This window comes from Dipodomys ordii, unplaced genomic scaffold (genome assembly GCF_000151885.1).
Source record: "Dipodomys ordii isolate 6190 unplaced genomic scaffold, Dord_2.0 Scaffold54, whole genome shotgun sequence".
NCBI classification, from domain to species: domain Eukaryota; kingdom Metazoa; phylum Chordata; class Mammalia; order Rodentia; family Heteromyidae; genus Dipodomys; species Dipodomys ordii.
Window position 1 is genome coordinate 217,960 of NW_012267270.1, and position 19,646 is coordinate 237,605.

The window sequence follows — 19,646 nt, forward strand, 5'->3', positions numbered from 1 at the left end:
GGCCCTGCGAGCCCTCTGCACCCCAGCGCGGCCCTGCGAGCCCTCTGCACCCCTTTCCCACCACAAAGTGCTGCTCCCAGCGCGGCCCTGGGCGGTGCCACAGTCACGCACACCTACTGCCAGGCTGCCCGGGCCTGGGAGTGGATCCGCAGGGCCTGGCTGCCCAGCGCCCTTCCCCTGGGGGCCTGGCCGCCCCCACACACACCCTTGGGGGGGGTTGTTCCCCCACACACACACCTTGTTCCTCGAGCCCTGGGGAGGCCCAGGCCCTGCCCAGCCCACACCTGGTGTGCCGCAATGTGAGGCCTTAGTTGTTGGGCGAGGCCGTGGTCAGGGGCCTGTTGGTGGTGGGAAGCCCCCCAGGCTCACACCGGCAGTCTACAGGCACCCCTCACCTCGGTACTTGGAGGGCCACCCAGGAGGGGGTGCCGTGTTGTCAGTGCTGTTCCGTTCACAGTGATGTCTGGGGCAGCCTCGGGGAAGTGGGGTCCCCTCTGTGTCCCCACTCCAGCCGCTGGGGTTGAGTTTGCTCCTGGTGTGTGTGTGGGGTGACTCCGTGTTAAACTCCCGTAGCTGGGCTGTGTGGGACCACTCTCAAGTCCTGTTCCCCTGCCTGCCTGTGTCAGGCACATGGAGGCACGGTGCCAGGCTGTACCCCAAGCCCCAGATGTCAACTTGGTTCTCTGGCTGTTCCCTGGCCAGTCTTTCCATATGGCTGGGCTGCCAGTGGGGTCAGCCTCCACGTGGGGCTGTGCTGTTAGACACGGAGCTGGCCCCTCGTGGTCTGCAGCAGTGCCTGGGCATGCAGTGCGCCCCTGGCCTCCATCTGACCACCGTGGTGTCTCCACGCAGGTACCCCCTGTACCAGCTGGGTGGACCCCAGCTCCGCGTGTTCCGAACCAACTTCTTCATCCAGCTGGTCCGGCCCGGTACCCCCCAGCCTGAGGACACGGTGCAGTTCCGGATCCCCATGGAGTAAGCCCCAAAGGAAACGGGGGTGGGGGCCCCCGGGCTGGGACCCTGGCGCATTTTCCTGGCTCAGCAAGGTCAGGCTCTTCCTCCGTTGACAGACCCCCGGCGGCTGTGCTGGCTCAGCAGACGGGGCGGGAGGCCCGGGGTTTGTAGAGCTGAGCTGCTCTTGGCTGACTTCCTGACTCGCCCTCCACCTGGGGAAGGCTTAACCGAAAGCCTGAGATTTGGACTCCCTTCCTTGTTCTTCCTCTTCCCAGGGGCTGGGCTGGGAGCCGAGCTCACAGAGCACCCCCCCCCCCCGGCTTCCCGCGTGTCAGTGCTGAGTTCCTTGCTGTACTTTGCCGTTTCACGTACGCTTCACTGTGAGGGAGAGCCATGGGTGCGGCCTGAGCCTGGGGCCCAGGGCCAGCTTGGGGCTGGGGGGGGCAGCGGGCACACTGGGGCATCTCCGTAGGGCATCCAGCCCTACAGAGGGCAGAGGGGCTGTGAAGCTGAGCGGGTCATGGTCCTAGGTTCTGCTGAACTGAGAATGTACACTTCTTGTCTCCAGGCCCCCATGGTCCTTGGTAGGAATCCCTCTAGGCTGTGGCAGTAGGTGCCCAGCTGGGCCGGCCCAGAGCCCTGCAGCAGGGATGCCTCACCCCAGTGGCAGCCCACGCTTCCCCGCACAGACTTCCAGGGGAGGCTGGGGAGAGGGGTGTGGGGGCCAAAGCAATAGAGCAGGACTCCCAGGGCGTCTTGTCTTCCTGACACCCCGGTGCTGGTGTCTGGAGAGGGCGGCTCGGGTCCCTGCAGCCAGCAGCGCTGATGTTTGGGGTCTGCTCACGCTCGGGCGGGTTTTGGTCTGTTTCTTCACATCAACCCAGCCTCTTTCTGCCTCACCCAGGATGACCAGGACGGACCTCAAGAATTACCTAGAGCGCATTTACAGCGTGCCTGTGGCTGCCGTTCGGACGCGGGTGCAGCACGGTGAGGGGTCAGGTTCCTTGTGGGCTTCGGGGAGTTCCTGCAGTGCCAGGCTGTGACCCCCCCCCCCAGCTGCCTGGCTCTTTACCTTGAATTGACACATGGAGATACTGAGGCAGAGGCTCAGGATGGCCCCCCATCTACCCTGAGTGCTAGCTTATGTCAATTGGTGCCACTTCCTGCTCCGGGCAGCTGCGGCCCCACCAGACTCCTGTCCTGTGTTCCCGCAGGTGCTGGTCCCTTCCCACACTCGAGACCCAGGCCAGCCCTGCAGCTCCAGAGGCCGCAGGACCTGGGAGTCCTCTAGAAATGGCCTTCTGCCCCATGCACATTGTAACAGAGATCAGGCATTTCTTCCAGTCTTCCAGAATGTCCAGCGGTGTTTTTATTTTCGAAGCTCATCTGCACTGACACACAGTCTGGATTCAGAGTGGGTGTTAGCTGCCTTGGCTGCCCTGCCCGCCCCAGGAGCAGCGTTGTGGGTCCTGCACCTGGGGATCTGGGTTGCAAGCTGGAGTCAGGGCCCACTTCCCTCCTTCCACAGGCTCCAACAGGCAGAGGGACTACAGGAACGTGAGGATCAAGAAGCCCGATTATAAGGTGGCCTACGTGCAGCTGGTGAGTGAGGGCCGCACAGCGTGGCCTCTGCCCAGCGTCCGGGCTGCGTCCCTGAGGCTGCTGGGGAGGGGTGGACGGGTGTCCGAGGTTGCGGCACCTCTGTGACGCAGGTGGTCAGCCTTGGGGGCAGCCCACTCAGGCCCCGCCGTTTGGGCTCCGTGTAAGGCACAGCCAGCCGCTGCCTCTGTTGGCCGCCCTCGGTGGAGCCTGGGTGCCAGGGCCAAGCCCCCATGGGCCCCGGGCCTGATTCTTTGCTTTGCCATGTGCCCGGTGGCCAGGAGCTCCGGGCAAGCCCGCGTGACCCAGCCCCAGACTTTCTCCTTGGGGCCCCAGACTTGCAGCAGCCAGTGCTGGGGGGCCCTTCCAGGCAGAGTCCCCTCTGACCTCCACAGCCTCAGACCACGTGGCCCCAGCGGGAGTCCTGCGGGGAGGGCCCATTAACCAGCCCCCCCACTGCCTGAAACCCACAGGGGGGCTTCCTCCAATTTCTCCAGTTTCAGTGTAAATAGCCCACCGGGGAGCGCGGGCTGAGCTGCCGCTAGATGGCAGTAGCGCTCTTGGGGAACACCTCCCCGCGCCCCAGCCCAAGGCCGGCGTCTGCTCAGAGGGGGAAGGAGGCGGCTTTGCCCAGAACAGCCACAGTTGTTCTGAACAGAGACCCCTCACCCCTCGGCCTGGTACTGGCTGGGCTTCAGGTCAGCTGGTGCAGGTGGGGGGAGCGGGCCCCAGGCGTTGAGTGGCCCATCTGTCCCTGTCACGCGTGGCCTGCCATCGCCACCCACTTCAGAGACAGCCATGGTCACAAGTGGCTTTTTGAGTCATCCGAGCCCCTGAATTTTCCCCGGGGCCCACCTCACTCTTGAAAGCAGTGCTTAGATCTGGTATCTGCAGCTGCCCCCCCCCCCGCCATCTTTCTTCCCTTGTGAAATCCAGCTCCTCCCATCCCAGAATTAAGATTCGTAACGCTTCCCCCTCCACCAGCCCCAGCAGGTCTCTGCATAGCCTAGAAACTGGGGGGCAGTTGGTCCCTGTGTCCCTCCTCACTGCCCCTCCCACGCCCCCCCCCACGTCTGCGGAGACCGTCCCTGGGTGTCCTTTGGGCCCTCCTAGGCTCGTTCTAATAGCACATTGTGGGGCGCAGGGAGACAAGTTGAAGGAGGGGATTTATGGCAGTTTGGCGGCCATGGCCAGCGTGGTCCCACATGGGGGGCGTCCCACATTTTTCCTCTGACAACCTGATAAACATCTCTTTGGCCCCAAGTCCAGGAGGGAGCCTTCGCAAGCCCTCAGTTACCCACATAACAAAAAGAGCATTGACCGTGTTTACACAGAGTGGCGTTTGAGTGAACGGTGCACACGGTCCTGAGCCGCCGGCTGCAGAGCAAACACTGCAGACGGCCCGGCCGGGGAGGAGCAGGCGTGTTCCCGCCCGGACAATGGAGGAGAGGCTGTAGGATTACTGGAGTCAGAGCTGGCTTTTCCACTTCGCATTGTGACCTTTCTCTCCCTTCCTGCCCCAGGCCCCCACCACCTCTCCTTCTTTGGGGGGCGGGGGGCAGGCACCCCGGGTGAATTTCTCTAGAGAGGAGAATCCCCAGGGAAGATCTCTAGCACCCCAAAGGCTTGTGGGGGGTACAAAGCAGAGTGCTCCCCCCCCCACCCTAGGGTTTGCGTTTGTGTGTTAATAAAGCCCCATTCTGGGGTTTCCCTGCTGCAAAACAGTGTAGACATGGGTCGCACACTCAGCTCGGGGCAGACCTGCCCCTTGGTGCATTACAAAGGGGAAAACAACATGGATGTGAAGAGTCCCGCTTGCAAGCTCCATCACCTCCCAAAGCCGGGTCTGCGCCAGCACCGGACTCTATGGACTAGACTTCCCAAGGGGTCCAAGGTGCTTCGTGGGGGCTCTCCCCTCCCTTATCTTGGGCTGAGGGATAGCAGTTAGCTAACTGGCCCATTATCGGCCTGCACCCCCCTTCCAAGGGCCCACACGGGTGCTGGCCCACGTGCCCAGAGCCTGGGCCGGGACATGGCTCTGCTCACACACACTGAGCTAGCGAAAGACGTAAAACCAGTTAATTTGCAAAGCCGGCCTTGATTTATAGACTGCTGCATCTGTGGGGTTCTGTGTATGTTATATGCGTTTTATTTGCCAAGCTCCGGCCTGGAGGAGGGCAGCCTTTAATGCGGCCGAAGGCCTCTAGGTATTTTGGATGGAAAAAGTTTCAGCCTGGCACCAGACGTCATTTGTGTCCTGTTTTTCTGTGCTTAGTTCCTGCCCCCAGTTCCACAGGCCGCTGCCTGGTGAATGAGGCTTTGCTGGGGCTGCTTTTAATGAGCCAGGGCTGGTGTAGCCCCAGACCCGCTTGTAAGAGATAGCAGGATGAAAAGGGGCCTTGTGGGGAATGGCTTCCCGCTGCTAGATAAAAGCCTGCCGATGTGTTTGTTTTCCAGGCAGGGACCCTGCTCGGAGACACCGGTGGCTCATCAGGCCCCTGGTGCAGGTCAGGGTCCAGAGTGGGGGATGGGGAGAAGGGGGAGGAGGGGCGGGAAGGAAGGGGATGAACTGGGCTCTCGTTCTCTCCCCAGGCCCACGGGCAGACCTTCACCTTCCCGGATCTGTTTCCCGAGAAAGAGCAGGACCTGGTGGCAGAGGAAGGGCTCCAGGAGGCTCTGCCCCAGAAGCAGAGCAGTGACCCGCGGCGCGGCGGTGTCCCCTCCTGGTTCGGCTTGTGACCCCGCGGGGCTGGGCGCAGGGCCGCAATAAAGTTCTGCTGTGTGACAAACGCACCCGGTGCTTTGTCTCCTTCTGTCCTGGGGCATGGGCTTCAGGACCTCCCGGGGAGCCCAAGGACCCCACCAGCACCCGGGCGGGCTTGGGGGGAGCAGCCCATGTGGACAGGATGAGGCAGGGCGTGGGGGGCACTGGTGCCCTGCCTGGACACAGCCCTCACGGACCGCACCTGGGCCGGGTGCTGTCCTGCCCCCGGTGAGGCCTGGGACCGGGCAGGGGGACAGGGTGGCAGGGCTGCCGCCCTCGGGGTACGAGGCCGGGCAGAATCACCTCAGAACTGGCCTGGGAAAGCCTGCCCCGGCAGAGGAGAGGAGCCCTGAGTCCAGGCCAAGACGCCGGCCCGCCCCGCAGCCCCCATGCCCTGACTGGGGGCAGCTCTACATGGCGGCCTTGCCCACTGTCTCAGACCCGTGCTGGCCAGGGTGCCCACCCTGCCCGCAGAAGCAGGCCGGGCCGGGCTGCACAGAGCCCCTCCGGGAGCCGGTTCACTGCAGGCTGGCCCATGACCTCATTCCCACAAGGCCACCGAGTGACCCCTGAGCCGGAATGGAACCTGGTTCAGGCTCTGTCTTTCATCACATCTTCAATCCAGCAACCCTGGAGGATTTCCAGATCTTTCCCTCCCATCTGACCCCCAGGCCCTGTCCTGACATGTGATGGCCTTGTGTCCAGTCAGACCTGGGGTCTACCTGACCCCGGATTCCTGGGGCCCTTTCTCTTGGTGAAGGGTTGGGCTCCCTCCGTGGCTACCAGAGACCCATGGGCTCCAGTTTTTTTGGGGGGGACAGAATGCTTACGTTGCGGGGGTTGAAGTTGGGGCCTTGCATTTGCCAGGCAGATGCTCTCCCACTGAGCCACAGCCCCGTTGGTTACTTGCTGACCCCTGAGTCGTTTTAGTACTTCCCTTCTGAAACACAGAAGCTGGCAGCAGACTGACTCAAGTGCATGGCTGGCTATTCTGTGCTGCGGGATGGGAATCGTGCAGCTCTCCCTCAGTCCGGTCTCGATCACACCAGATTTGGGTGTGGGTGCAGAGCCTCCCTGGGCAGCAGCGTGGGGCCTGTGAGCCCAGACCCACACCTGGGCACTCACGGCCTGTTCCTGTGGGAGAGGCCTGGGGAGCGGGGCCCCGACAGCACTCTCCTGCTCACCTGGCTCAGGCCCCGGCGGGAAGGGTGGGAGTCTGCACGGAGGAGGCCATGCTCAGCCCTCCGTGAACAGGAGTTGCCGGGACACCCGGCACTGTGAACGTGTGAAGGTCTTTGTAGCTTACACCGCAGAGCAGAGACGGCCGCCATGCGGGCCGAGGCCTGGCGGGGGCCCGCCACGCCAGATACCTGCGCAGGTGCCTCGGTGCACGCAGGCAGAGGCTGAGCCTGGGAGGTCCACATGAAGGGGAAACAGATGGGGTGGACAGATGGCAGGGTCACCATGGCGGGAGCTGTGGATGATGGAGCCCGGGGAGAAATGGGACAACTGAGGCTCAGGGAGCTAGAGCCAGGCTGGGTGAGGTCTGGGGGGCTAGAAGGGGGTGAAGACTGGCTAGGGGCCAGCAGAAAGGGGCCCCTCCTTGAATGTCCAAAAGGAGTAAAGCCACATGGAGCATGAGCTGACTCAGCTAGGAAGGACCACAGGCAGGGAGCTCATGTGAGCTTGTGTGAGCTCGTGTGTGTGTGTGTGTGTGCGCGCGCATGCGCGCATGTGCACGCACGCGTGTGTTGGGTATGTCAGCCATCTGTACCTGTGTGTGTCTGGGAGTGTATTCAGCTGAATGTGTGTGTGATGTGTCTGAGTCAATGTTGTGGAATGTGTATCTTGGTGTGCCTGTAAGTGTAGATCTGAGTGTGTCTGTGAGCACGTGTGTCGTGTGTGAACCGGTGAATGTGAGCCAGTGTGTCTATGAGCCAGTGGGTATCTGTGAGCCAGTGTGTGTCCATGTATGAGCCAGTGTGTCAGTATCTGAGTCAGTGTGTGTCCATGTATGAGCCAGTGTGTGTGTGTCCCTGTGTGAGCCAGTGTGTCTGCATGTGAGCCAGTGTGTCTGTGAACCAGCGGGTGTGTACATGTGTGAGCCAGTGTGTCTGCATGTGAGCCAGTGTGTCTGTGAACCAGTGGGTGTGTCCATGTGTGAGCCAGTGTGTGTCTATGTGTGAGCCAGTGTGTCTGTACCAGCGGGCGTGTGCATGCATGGTGTGTGTGTGTGTGTGTTTGTGTAAGGCAGTGACCAGGGTGAGGCTGGTCTGAGAGGCTGGTCGGTGTGGCGCGGAAGCACACGGGGTCTCTGGGGACTCCGGGTGGCCGCCAGCTTGGCTGTGTGGCCTCTGACAGCCCTCCAAGCTGCCTCTCCTCTTCCTGTGGGGTGAGGACCCAGCCCTGCAGTGTGGCCACTCTCCTCCCTGACAAGGCGGCCTCAGGATGCAGAGGTTGCACCCCCACTGAGAACCCCTGCAGGCAGGCCGCAGGGACCCCAGCTGGACTGCACGGCCAAGGCCCAGGCAAGCCGCACCCTTCACTGTTGATTTAGGGGCTGGAGGTCAGGAAGTGGGGCAGGAGAAATGGAGTCAACTGTATTTTCCTTAGAGAAATAATTCATGGGGCCCTGGCGCCCCGAGGACCCCCACTCAGACAGGGGAGGAGGAATCCATCCTTCAGCCCGGGCACTGCGGGAGGCCCCCACGGGGCACCAGGCAGAGCCTGGGCCAAGGCATCCTCCATCACAGCCTGGCAGCTGCCGCAGCCCAGCCCCCTCACACCCCGCAGGCCCCCGGAGGGGGGCAGCCCAAGGCCGGGCGCAGTGGCGCCCCTGGCTTAGAGCTGAGTCCTGGGGATGGCTTGCTGGGGGGAGGGCGGGGGGGGGCTCACCTACAGGGACACAACTTGCAGGGCTGGGGGTGCTTTGGCTGCAAGCAAGGGCAGACCCAGGGAGGGGTGCCTGGTCCTGGACCCAGAAATGGGCTAGCCAAGGTCAGAGCCCTAAGAAGAGGCTTTCCTGCCCGCCCCCCTTCACAGAGCCTCACCCGGATAACAGGACTGACCCCCCCCCCCAGCTCTGAGCAGCCAGGTGCACCTGGGAAGGAAGGAAGGGGCTTCCAGGACTGGCTTAGAAATGGGTACGCGCACAATTCAGCTCCCTGCCCCTCTCACACGGCGGGGGTTGGGGGGAATACCAGCACGGCCCCGCTGGGCCCGGGGTGCCCGGCCGGAGGAGTCCTCAAGCCTTGGCAGATGGAGCCCAGTTCCTGCTGACCAGGGAAAGGGGTGTGGGGTGTGCGGGACATGGGGCTGTTGTGGGAGTCGGCAGTGGCCCTGGACTCCCCAAGCCCCGTGAGAGGCCAGGTGGACACCCCTTCCTCGGATCCCGGAACCTGCTCCCTGTTGAGGCCAAGGAGTCAGAAGAGAGGACCAGCACCTTGCAGGCCCACTCCCCCCCCCCATGCAATGCTGGCTGCCCCGTGACTCAGTTTCCCATTTTGTTGTACAGCCGGGAGATGGTAGTTCAACCTTTAGCCCCAGCAGGCGGAGCCTCCGTAGTAACCTGTGTTTTCTCCCTTACGTGGAGACAGAAGAGCTCTGGGGGTGGGGGCCTTTCCTCATTCCCCACATGCCTGGGCAGGCTCCCGTCCAACCTAAACAGCCCTCTGTCCTGCAGATAAAGATCTCCAGGCTGCCGAGAACCACGTCCCCTCCGCGTCCACCTTTGCCGGTGCATCCTCAGGCAGGCCCTGACCCCTGAGAAACGGCCTCCGGGTGGGCAGGGCCTCCGCCCCGGTCAGATTTTTCTGATGCAACAGGGCGAGAGGATCCTTGGGGGCAAAGGCTGGGCTCCCTCTAACGTGGGGTTTGGGGCTGCTGTGGGGTTATCTGTGTACAAGTGGGAATCTGAGACCCAGGCAACTCTTCACTACCCAGGAAGGGGGGGGTCTGGGGCCTCTGCTAGGTCCCCATTCCTCAGACTATGCTCATGAATTGGGGTGAAGCAGGCCTGGCTCAGTGGCCTCCCAAAACTGTAGGTAGAGGCCCAGGAGCGTACTGCAAGGAAGCCTCTGACCCAGGCCTCCCATGGGTCTGTTTTCCTCTTGCAGGGCCACAGTGCCTTTGTGCCAGGCTCTGTGTGTGGCTCTGTGGCCCCTCTCAAAATGGCGCCGGTTAAGTGACCAATTGCAGGTGACCAGAGAGGGGTCTGGCTCTGTGCTGTCCCATACAATTCACACACATGAAGTCAGGTCACCCCAAGGCCGGCCTCACCCAGCCTTCCACCCTTCCTCTAACCAGAGCCCCTCCTGGCCTCCCCCAGGTCTTAATGCAGAGGCCCAGCTAAAGAAAGCAGGCTCTGGCCAGGCACCCGTGGCTCACGCCTGTCATCCTAGCTACTTAGGAGGCTGAGATCTGAGGATCACGGTTCAAAGCCAGCCTGGGCAGGAAAGTCTGGGAGACTCTAGTCTTCAATTAAACACCAGAAAACCAGAAGTGGTGCTGTGGCTCAAGTGGTAGAGTGTTAGCCTTGAGCTAAAGAGTTGAGGGAGAGTGCCCAGGCCCAGAGTTCAAGACCCACGACCTAAAAAAAAAGCCAGAAGTGGAGCTGTGGCTCAAAATGTACAGTGCTATCCTTGAGCATAAAAGCTCAGGGATCAGGCCCAGGCCCAGAGTTCAAGTCCCAGGACTGGAGAAGGAAGGAAGGGAGGGAGAGAGGAAGGGAGGGAGAGAAAGAAAGAGAGAAAGGGAGGGAGAGAGGAACAAAGAAAAGAGGGAAGGAGGGAAAGAAGGGAAGAGAGAAAGGAAGGGAGAGAGAAAGAATGAAGAAAGGAAGGAGGAGAGAAAAAGGAAGGGAGCGAAAAAGAGAGAGAAGAAAAGAACTAGAGAAAGAAAGGAAAGAAAAGAAAGGAAGGGAGAAAATGAAAGATGATGGAATGAAAGAAGAAAGGGAGAGAGAGAAGGAAACAAAGAGAGTGTGTGTGTATGAAAGAGAGAGAGACAGAGAAAGACAGAGAGAGAGAGAGAGAGAACTTGGGCCCTTTCAAGGGATGGGGGGTGCCCATGCCCCAACCTTCCTGTGACACTCAACTGGGCTGCATGTAGGTACAAATGCATGGACAATTCCAGGATTGTGTTCAGCCGGTCAGCTCTGTGAACAGGAAATGGACTATCTTCTGGCTAGCGTGGACCAGCCTGGTGTCTGGGCACGAGTGACGTGTGAGGGGAGGAGCAAGATGGCCCCCTTCTCCCATCACCTTGGGGAGGAGAGAGCTGGCCGCGGCCGCCCGTCTCTGATCTTTAGACGGCTTTGTTGGCTGTAGTTTCCACACTACCATCTATCCACCCAGTCAAGGCGGGGGACCTGAGCCTTTGGTGTGTGCCCAGGCCGTGATCGACCACTGAGTGAATTTTCAAACACCTCGGTACCCCAAACAACCCCACCCTCCTGGGCGGGAGCCCCCCCCAGCCCCAGCCCTGTATTTCTGTGTGTGAGGATTCCGGGTCCCCTCACGTGAGTGACCTCACCCAGGACTTGTCCTTCCTGCTGTCATGGGTCCGGGAGCGCTCAGCCGGTGCAGTTTCCTTCCTCCTCAGACTGACTCACCCGCAGGCTCTTCCTCCTGCCCGGCCTGACCAGCCACCCCACTGTGTGAGCACATCTCCGCACAGATGTGTGTTTTTCATTCCTCCTAGGAAAGCACAGCACTCTGGGCCTTGCTGGGCATGAGCCCGGCCTTGGGACAGTGACCACCCAGTCTGTCTGCAAGATCCCTTCTCCCGCATGCCTCCACTTCCCCAGATACGGCCTTGGGGGCTCCCCACCTGTCCCCAGGCTCCACACACCCTCCGTGAGGAGTGACGGAGGCTGTGTGTGTGTGTGTGTGTGTGTGTGTGTGTGTGTGTGTGTGTATGGTTCCCGTCCCTCTCTACAACTGTCTGTTCCTTCAGGACAAAGATGGACTCTCTGTGAATGTGGGAGCCCCTCCCTGTCCCTGGGACTGACCCCCACCCCATTCATGCGACCTTTCCATGTTGAACACAGACAGATAGATTGCCTTCCTCCTGCCCTCCCCCTCCTCGCTCTGAGAAGAAAGAAGGGAGGCCTCTGCAGGGACCTCGCTCAAGGTTTCCCCCAGCTCAGTCCAGTGGGAGCTGGGCTCACACGGCAAGGCCAGGGGCCCGGCACTCGCTTGTGGAAAGCTCCCGGCCTCGGAGATGGCAAAGAGCAGGCTTCCTCGGTGTGCGTGTGCATGCGTGCACACGCGTGCAGCCTGCTCTACACCTGCCTTTACGACACCCTGCCATGCCTGGGCTCACCCCAGCACCAACTTCCCCCCATCACTTCATTATTTCTTTGTAAATAGGGCTTTTCCTAGTCAAAATAATCAGGGTTTTCTTTTTCTTTTTTCCCTGTAGCTGCCACATCTGGCTTTGATTGGCCCAGCCTCTGTGGATGCTGGAGCCCTGACGTGCCCGCCGTCCGGGGAAGGGCGGCCTGGGCCCCCTCCCCTCACCCCTGCCTCACGCTCCCCTTGCAGATCTGGCTTGGCTGCACTCTGCAGGGTGGGTCCCTGGTTCTCGGTGCAGAGCTGAGGCCTGGGGTGGGGGTGGGGGGCTCGTTCTGGGCCGGATCATCCCTTCCATGCTGCCTGCGTGGGGACCACGGCACCACCGCACATAGCGGTACCCCACCCCCGGGGCTGCTGTGCCACCCTTCCTCGCCGAGACTCAAGAAAGAGTGCCCCCCAGCTGCCCCTGCCTGCCCTGGGGATGGGCAGGGGCATTGCAGACAGGCTCAGGGCTGCCCTGTGAGAACCGCGGTCCTCGGAGCAGGGGCTGCCAGGGGCCCTCATCACCTCTTTGTGAAGCTCGGGACGGGAGGGTGGCCGATTCCGACGTCCCCACCCTGCCAGCCTGTGGGCACCACACAGGGCCAAGGCCTCAGAGCTCACCCTCACCCTGGGCTTCCCAGGACCCCCTCTGGGGTGAGGCCTTGTCTGGGGCCACTGGTAGACAGAAGTCATTCCCTCCACCTCTGGCCAGAGCCAGGCCCTGGGCAGCCATGGCCCTGCACTCCTGGGTGGAACCTTGTGTTCTCTGGTCCCGGTCCACAGGGAAGGCACCGGGTCTGCGCCTGGTGGCCGTGGGTTTCGGTGCAGAGAGGAAGGGAGAGGTGTGTGTTCAGCATCACCAGATGCACATGGTGGCCGTGGGGGGTGGGGGGTCATGGCCGGCGTTCACCTCTGCCAAATGCTCTTTGCCACACGTAGCAGCTGTGTAGGTGACAGACCCCAGGCCATCTACCTCATGGTCCTTCCGGAACTTGTGACCGACCCTATCAGGGCTGCTCTTGGCCCATTCAGCTGATCAGTCACAGGTATCATATGATGCTTTGATCAGGCCTGTGCTATCGGACCCCATCAGGGCGCAGGCCTGTGGGTGTTTGCCCACTGACCCCACCAGGCAATCTTGAGAGATCATTGGGTCTCCCTGACCTGAACAAAGAGCATGCCCCTGGGAGCCGCGCTGGGATTGGCTGACATCAGTGGGACAAAGTCTATCTGTCATCTGTCTATCTACCGCCTTTAGGTCAGGAGCCCAGAGCTAAGGCTGCTGGCATCCGCCAGCTCTGTGCTTACCCCTCCCTACTGGGTTGGACGGCCCCAGCAGCCCCTGGGCCTGGGGCAGGGGTGAAGCATGCGGCTAAGCAGAACAAGGCGCTCCCCTTCCTACCTGCACTTTACCAAGTGTTTGGAATTCCGCAGCCCCAACAGCTGGATGAGCCCGACCCCCGTTCTCCCTGGGACTTTACCAGCGGCCAGGGCCTTAAATAATTCTTATAAAAACCATGTCAGCCCCAAACTGTGTGATATCTGATTTGTAGCACTCATAAAACCCCATGCCTGCTGCCAGAGAGGGGGGAAGGGCGGGGCCCCCTTGCATGTGGAGGCCCCACGGGGTGCCTGCTTGTGAATGACTGAGGGACCGGCTGGGGGGGGCGGTCACCCCAGAGAGCTGGCCCACAAAGCTCCCGCACGGTTCCACCACCCCAGCCTTCCCACTGAGGGGACAACTGACCCCACGGCTCCCCACTGGGCCCAAGGGCTCCCAAACGTCCAGCCCAGGCTATGACACTGCTCAGGAATGGCAGCCAGGGCAGAGGGGACCAAGGAGGAGCACAGGAGTGGGGGGGTGTGGAGATGGCGGGCAGCCAGCCCCCCCGTCCCAGACCCCGAGGCAGCAGGAGATGCAGCCTGCTTGCTGAGGGGCTCTGGGAAGAAAACTAACCTGGCATCTGGTGCCCAGAGTTTACAACCTAGTGGCCGCCCTCTCCGAGCCAGGGAGAGAACATAGGATGCACTAAGCCGGGAGGCCGTGGAAGGAGTGCACCCTGGCCCACGAGCCCCGGGGGAGGGGGCCGGGGGTCCCAGCAGTGTGGGTGGGCTGTTTGTGTGAAGAGGTCACTACCATGAGGCGCACCGACCCAGGTCACGTCTGTGTTGCTCTGATGTCCCTAACAGGCCACAAGGGGTCAGAGCTTGAGGGTCAGGGGACATGGTATCAGGCCCAGGGGTACCCAGGTGACCCCGGCAAAAGCTTGGCTGGCTGGCTCCTAGGGCCCACCGGGTCTGGGTAATAAGTCTGCCTTGGGCTGCAGGCTCCGGAGGAGAGGCCCGCGGCAGGAGGTGGTCATTAACCACCCAGATCAAAGGACCCTTCAAACACTCGCTCATTACCAAGGCGGACAGAGCCGCCCAGGCCAGGCCAGTGAGGACAGAGTCTGCTGTTGGAATGGCCTTTGCCCAGCCCCCTCCCTCCCCACCCTCTCCCCCAGGCCACAAATCACCTCTGGGCCCTGAGAGGGCGCCCGCCATCCGGGCCTGCAGTTTCTGAGGGAACAGCCATGGAGGCTTCAGACTCCCAGGGCCTGTCTGAAGACAGGGGTAGGGGGGCCCAGAACTCTGCAGGCAGTGTGCTCTTCCACACCCCAGCTCCTCGTGACTGGCAGATAACTGTCAACCTAAACAGCACACTTCTCTCTACTTGAAAGCACCCATTTGGGCAGACTTGGAAGGTTCTAGAAGGAAGATGTGGGATTGAGGGATACAACCCTGGCTAAGAGGGCTGAGGGTCCTGATTTCTTCCCCGAGCTGCTGGCCCTGAGGACAGGAGACCCTTGCTACCTGTGTTTTCTTTGTCTGCTCCGCGGGGTAATCGTACTGACTCCTGTGATAACACACAAGGTCCTGGCTGGTAGAAAGACTTTGTTCCTGAGACCTCTATCCTCCAGATTTTGAGACCAGCTTTTCTGTCCTGGGGGGTCCTCACATTAGCCAAGGCCTGGCAGGTCCCTTCCTCCCACGGCCACGGTGTGGCAGAATGTGGCCACAAATGGGCACTAGGAAGCTGAGTCTTGGTGGACCAGCTGTCTGTCTGTGGTAGCGGCTACTGTTGGCCTGAGATAGGAATGTGCCTTTGTGCCAGCCCAGAACCCAGCCACGAGGTGGCGTGCTGGACACCCAGTCACCGAGTCCAGCAGGTGCCAACCGGACGGCTTCTCAGGTCCTGGGACGTCTGTCTTTCTGGAGAGGCCAGGGTTTGCTTAGACCCTGGGGACACCCCTCTGCCAGAAAGAGAGATCAGGGTCCTGGGACTTCCACAGCCCCAGGCAGGGCTCGCCCACCCCCTGGCCCACCTCCTTTTCATGGCCCCTGGTGAGGGGCACTGGGTAGGGTACTGAGTCTGTGGAGCCTGGTGCTGTTCTGAGCTGGGAGCTGGTGGTGACCCCTCACCCAGCTTCCATAGGTCCACTGACCTCGGGACTTCACCCACATACTCAAACCCTGCTGTTCTCCCAACTCCTTCCCAGAACTTGCCCCCCTCAGCCATCAAGCCTTGTTGCTGGGGGTGCAGGGACCATGAGCAGAACCGTGGCTTCTGTTCCTGTGTGGCTTGAAGGGGGCTAGGTGCACACTTTGTGGAGGGGGACGAGCAGAGAGCCGTGCTCAGACCAGGCCTGGGCCGGGAGACATGGTGGGCAGTGAGGGCTGTTGGGACATTAACATCCAGCAAGATGGGCTGTTTGTCCTGGATTAGGAGAACAGGGGGAGTCCACAGAGGGCTCTCCCAGATCTGGGTGATCTGTCACATGGCCCTTCTGGGCTTGTCCCTGTGCCCTTGGGAAGAGGCAGCCTGGGCTGTGTCAGGACTTTCCTAAAAATACATCCCAGGCCCAATGCTCTCGAAGGGGCCCCTGGGGCGCGGAGCAGCTGCTCTTCCCATCTTGCCTGTCCTCACCTCCCGCCCGGAACATCCCCTGCCCGCCTTGCCCCCAGACCTCGCCCCAGCTAAATCCGCCATGGCCCCTCCGCCTGTACATAACAGGAAAACTATGTGTCCTGGGCTCCTCTGGGGCTTTGGAGGCCATGCCCACTGGTGCTTGGAGAGGGAGGCCGACAGCTGCCCGAGGAATGTCCTTCATCGGAAAATATCAGGAATCCTGTCCCTGCCGTCCTCGGCCAGAATAGAAGGGACTGTGGACGTGGCCACAGTTGCCGGCATCCATCAAGAAGAGGCCAGCTGGAATGGCTTCCAACTGCCTTGGCTGGGCAGCATGGGGACCCCCAAGTCCCTAGGCCAGGGAGCAGCAGGACCCCCCTCTCCCAGGAAAAAGGCTGAGAAGGGCCACACTGGTCACTCAGCCACTCAGAGGCAACTGCTAGCACGCAGTGTCCTGGGTCTGAGCTATGACTGTCACTCCAGGGAGGCCTCTGTGCTGCCAGGAACCCTGCTGGGATTTCTCTCCTCCCCATGAAGTGGGGAGGGGGCTGTTCTAAGGCCATGGTGTGGGAACAAGGGGACCAAGGCCTGGATGGGCCCCAAGATATGAAGGGGGCAGTGTGGGAGGGGATGGGGGAGTGCGTGACAAAAAGAGCCCCCCTAAGACATTGCAAAGACACATGGGAAAGGCAGGGAGCGCTCTATGCCAGGAAGCTGGCCCCAGAGGTCCCGAGGACAGGCAGATGGACAGGTGGGGGACAAGAGGATTGGGAGCAGGCGCCAGCCTGGCGGCCCCAGCTTGGCACTCTGCACCACGTGCTTGGCTATGGGGTCATGGAACATTCTTGGTGGGGCTGAGCGGGGTCTGGGACCAGGTGTGAGAGTCCTAAAAGGGCATGGGTGATCAGCGGCACCACTTGGTCACCTCTGCGGTCTGACTCACCCCACCGTGTCCAGTGTCACTGCTATGGTAACGTCGGGAAGGGCAGGAAAACAGACCCGCAGGGTCCCATGCCACCGAGGGGTGGGACAGTGCGAGAGACATGACCAAGTTTGAGAGAAGCTCGCGGCTGTCCTGACTCCATCCAGCGCCCCTGTCCTGCTAGCCCCCCAGCCCCCCCCCCGCTCCCCTTCCTATCCGAGCCCGGATGTGGTGTGGGGCTCTGGGGGACTCGGAGGGCATGGGTGAATGTGGCCAGGGAGTGCAATCCCCCTCCCCAAATTCCCAGGACCTTGGCTCCCAGAATATTTGGGCGTGAGGAAGTGGCCCCAATCCCTTTAGGGTGTCTGTGTCCTTCTGTTAGACAGGAGATTCCCACCTCTCAGGGTGCCGGGGTCTCAGCTTTTCCAGGAGTGCTGGGCAGAGTCTCCAGAGTGGCCTGGGGAGCCAGGAGGGCTCCTCTGAGGGCTGCCTGAAGGGGGCAGTAGAGGAGCACAGTGCCTGGCTCCACTTGGCTCCCTGCGTGGGGGCCTCCTGCCCCCAAGCCAGGCCAGTTGGCTCCACATGGCGCCTTCCCAACCCTCCTCCCCCACCCCCGGAATGCGGTTGCAGAACACGCAGATCTGGTGAAAAAACACACCCAGGCGGCCAGGGCCCCCACCCCGCCCCCCGCCTTCCCAGCAGGGAGGTCTCAGGCCCAGGTTTCTGCAGGGGGGTCTGCTCTTGGAGGTGGAGCGGGAGGCAGTTTCTGGTGGGGACCACCTAAAGAAGTTTTGTCCTTTTGGAGGGAGCAGGGGGCTGAGTGTCTGAGACCCTTTGTTCACCTTCCCAGGACGTGGGGCCCACATGATCTCCAAACCCGAAACCTAGGCCTTGGGTGCAAAGGCGTGTGCAATCGGGGCCACATGGGCAGCTGGGGACCCAGAAAGCCGGGTGTCCCGTCCGAGGGTGGCGCTGCCGGACCGGGAGGAGCTGGACACCGGGCAGAGGGGTCACACACAGCCATGGCCCCGAGCCCCTCCCAGGCTTAGTTGTTCCGAACCTGAGCCCTCTGAGAGGTGAGCTCAGGCTCGGTGGCCCGGAGGGATCAGGAGGCCATGCGTCACCAGGAAACTCGAGCCTCCTCAGGCCCAAAGAAGGAGATCCTTCCACACCAAGAAAGGTGGACAGGCCAGTCCCGAGAGCTCGGGTCCCCCAGCATGACACCTCCCAAAATGGCCCTGCCTGGCGGCCAGGCCTGCAGCCTCCTCAGCCTCCCCGCCCCCAGCCGCGGCCCCAGCCTCCCCTCCCGCGTCTGCTTTCTGTGTTAGAGGGATCAGGTTCCCCAGCCCCTCCAGGGCCATGTCTTATCTCTGGGAAAGAGATTACAGACTTTCTGACATTAAATTTTCAGGCTGAAGCTTTCAGCATGTAGTTTGAATAGCATTTTTTTTTCAAATAACACCTGGAGAGGGGGAAGCAGAGGAAGACTGCTTACCACAAAGCCCTGTGCTGGGGGCTGGGGCATTCTGCTCCCCCCCCCCCGTGTCTCCCACTCCTGTCACTCCCTCACCATGAGTTATATCCATTCTGGCCACTCTCGCTCCCCCCACCTCCACCCCGTCTCTGCTCGGGCCCCAGCCGAGGGGCGCACGCTTTGGCTCTCGGAGTTGTGGGCCTTCCACCCGCCCCCCACCGAGCCCCTATGCCTTTCTCCTGTGTGCAGACACCTGGGGTAACCCAGCTCGCGTTTGTGGGAGCTGGGTCTGTGTCTGGCTGGCCTGGAAGCCCCCAGGAGAGGCCATGGTCGGATTTAGGACTCTGAGCCTGAGGTCCCAGCCAGGCCTGCCTCCAGCTTCCTGCTTCCCCCCTCCCACCTCCCCCCTCCTGCCGGCTCTTCTCAGACTGTAGAAGTGGAGGGGGCTGCTATTTGCGTCTCTTGGTAATTGAAGGGGCCGCTTGGAAAACCTAGCTTCAAGCTTGTCTGTTGGGTCATTTTGATTTGGGGATTTCCAAACATTGGGGCCACAAGAGGTCACCCCACTGACCCCAGCCTGCTTCATTATGTCACAGCGACATTGCTGTGGTACCTGATGGAATCCAGAAGGCACAAGCAGGCGGGCGGGCGGCCGGGGAGGCAGGAGGCCGGGATGTGGGGGTGGAGCAGCCAACCTGGCTTGCTAGATGCTAGGCCCTGTTTGCCCCAGATCGAAGTGTCTCTGTGGGGCAAACTAGCTCTGCTGCCCAAGACAGGTGCCCAGGGCACACCAGCCCCAGCACCTTGGCCTCACACCCAGCCCACAAAGGGCAATGGACCCGGGTTCTAGACATCCACAAGACCTGCCGTTTGTCCGTTTGTCGTGGTCCTCTGGGCCTAGTGGGGACTGGCTCTCCGTCAGTCCCTCCCAAGGGCCGCCTCTCCCCTCACTCCCCACCTCTGTAGGGTGCGGCCTTTGCCCTGGTCCTCAGCCCCTGCTCTCCTCCTGCCCAGCACCTCTGTGCCTCCCAGCCTCAGGAAGCCCCCCGGGCCTCCATGCAGCCCCCTCTCCCAGGCACTGCTGGCTCACCGCCAGTGCCACCCAGTGAGCATCACCTCCAGCGGCCCTCTCCCCACCCTCCAGCGTCCCGGGACAATATCCTTGGGCTGGGATCTAAGGCCCCTGCCATGTGTGACTTCCCCAGTGCCCAAGTCAGCCCACAGCCTTGTGGGAGGTGGGAGGCCCACGGGGGACAGCAGTGCCTCCTTTCTGTATGCACGGTGCATCCCTCGTGTCTGTGACCCCAGGGGACGGTGGGCAAGGTCACCGGGGGTACAAGCATAACCCACTGTGTCCTCCCCCTGCCCCGTTCCAGGCTCTCCTGACTCTTCAGGGTCAGGGGCGGGGGCCAAGGGGACTGCCCAGTACAAGCACTGGGGGAAGTAGGGGCAGGAGGGGCCTCCTCGTGGGACCCTGCTCTGAGGGGAGTGGGAGCCAGCGGGAGTTAGTGGTTCCCCAAATGAAGCTGCGTCTGAGCTGAGATGTAGTTGAGAGACGTGACTGGGAGTGGGGCGCTGGACGAGGGGCAGCTCTGACGGCCTCCCCGGGGGTGAGCGTCCGGCCCGCCCGTCCCCGGGTGCCCTAG

General features: G+C 61.7%; 1 protein-coding gene across 1 annotated transcript; it reads left to right on the top strand.

The window, feature by feature from the left end:
- The first annotated feature begins 271 nt into the window (after positions 1 to 271).
- On the top strand, positions 272 to 5,342 carry Mrpl23 (mitochondrial ribosomal protein L23). The gene is made up of 4 exons (XM_013020994.1): positions 272 to 975; positions 1,859 to 1,941; positions 2,483 to 2,556; positions 5,146 to 5,342. Exons 1-4 carry the CDS (start codon positions 668 to 670, stop codon positions 5,290 to 5,292), a joined length of 612 nt encoding a protein of 203 aa, XP_012876448.1. The 5' UTR covers positions 272 to 667; the 3' UTR covers positions 5,293 to 5,342.
- Positions 5,343 to 19,646: the final 14,304 nt, after the last annotated feature.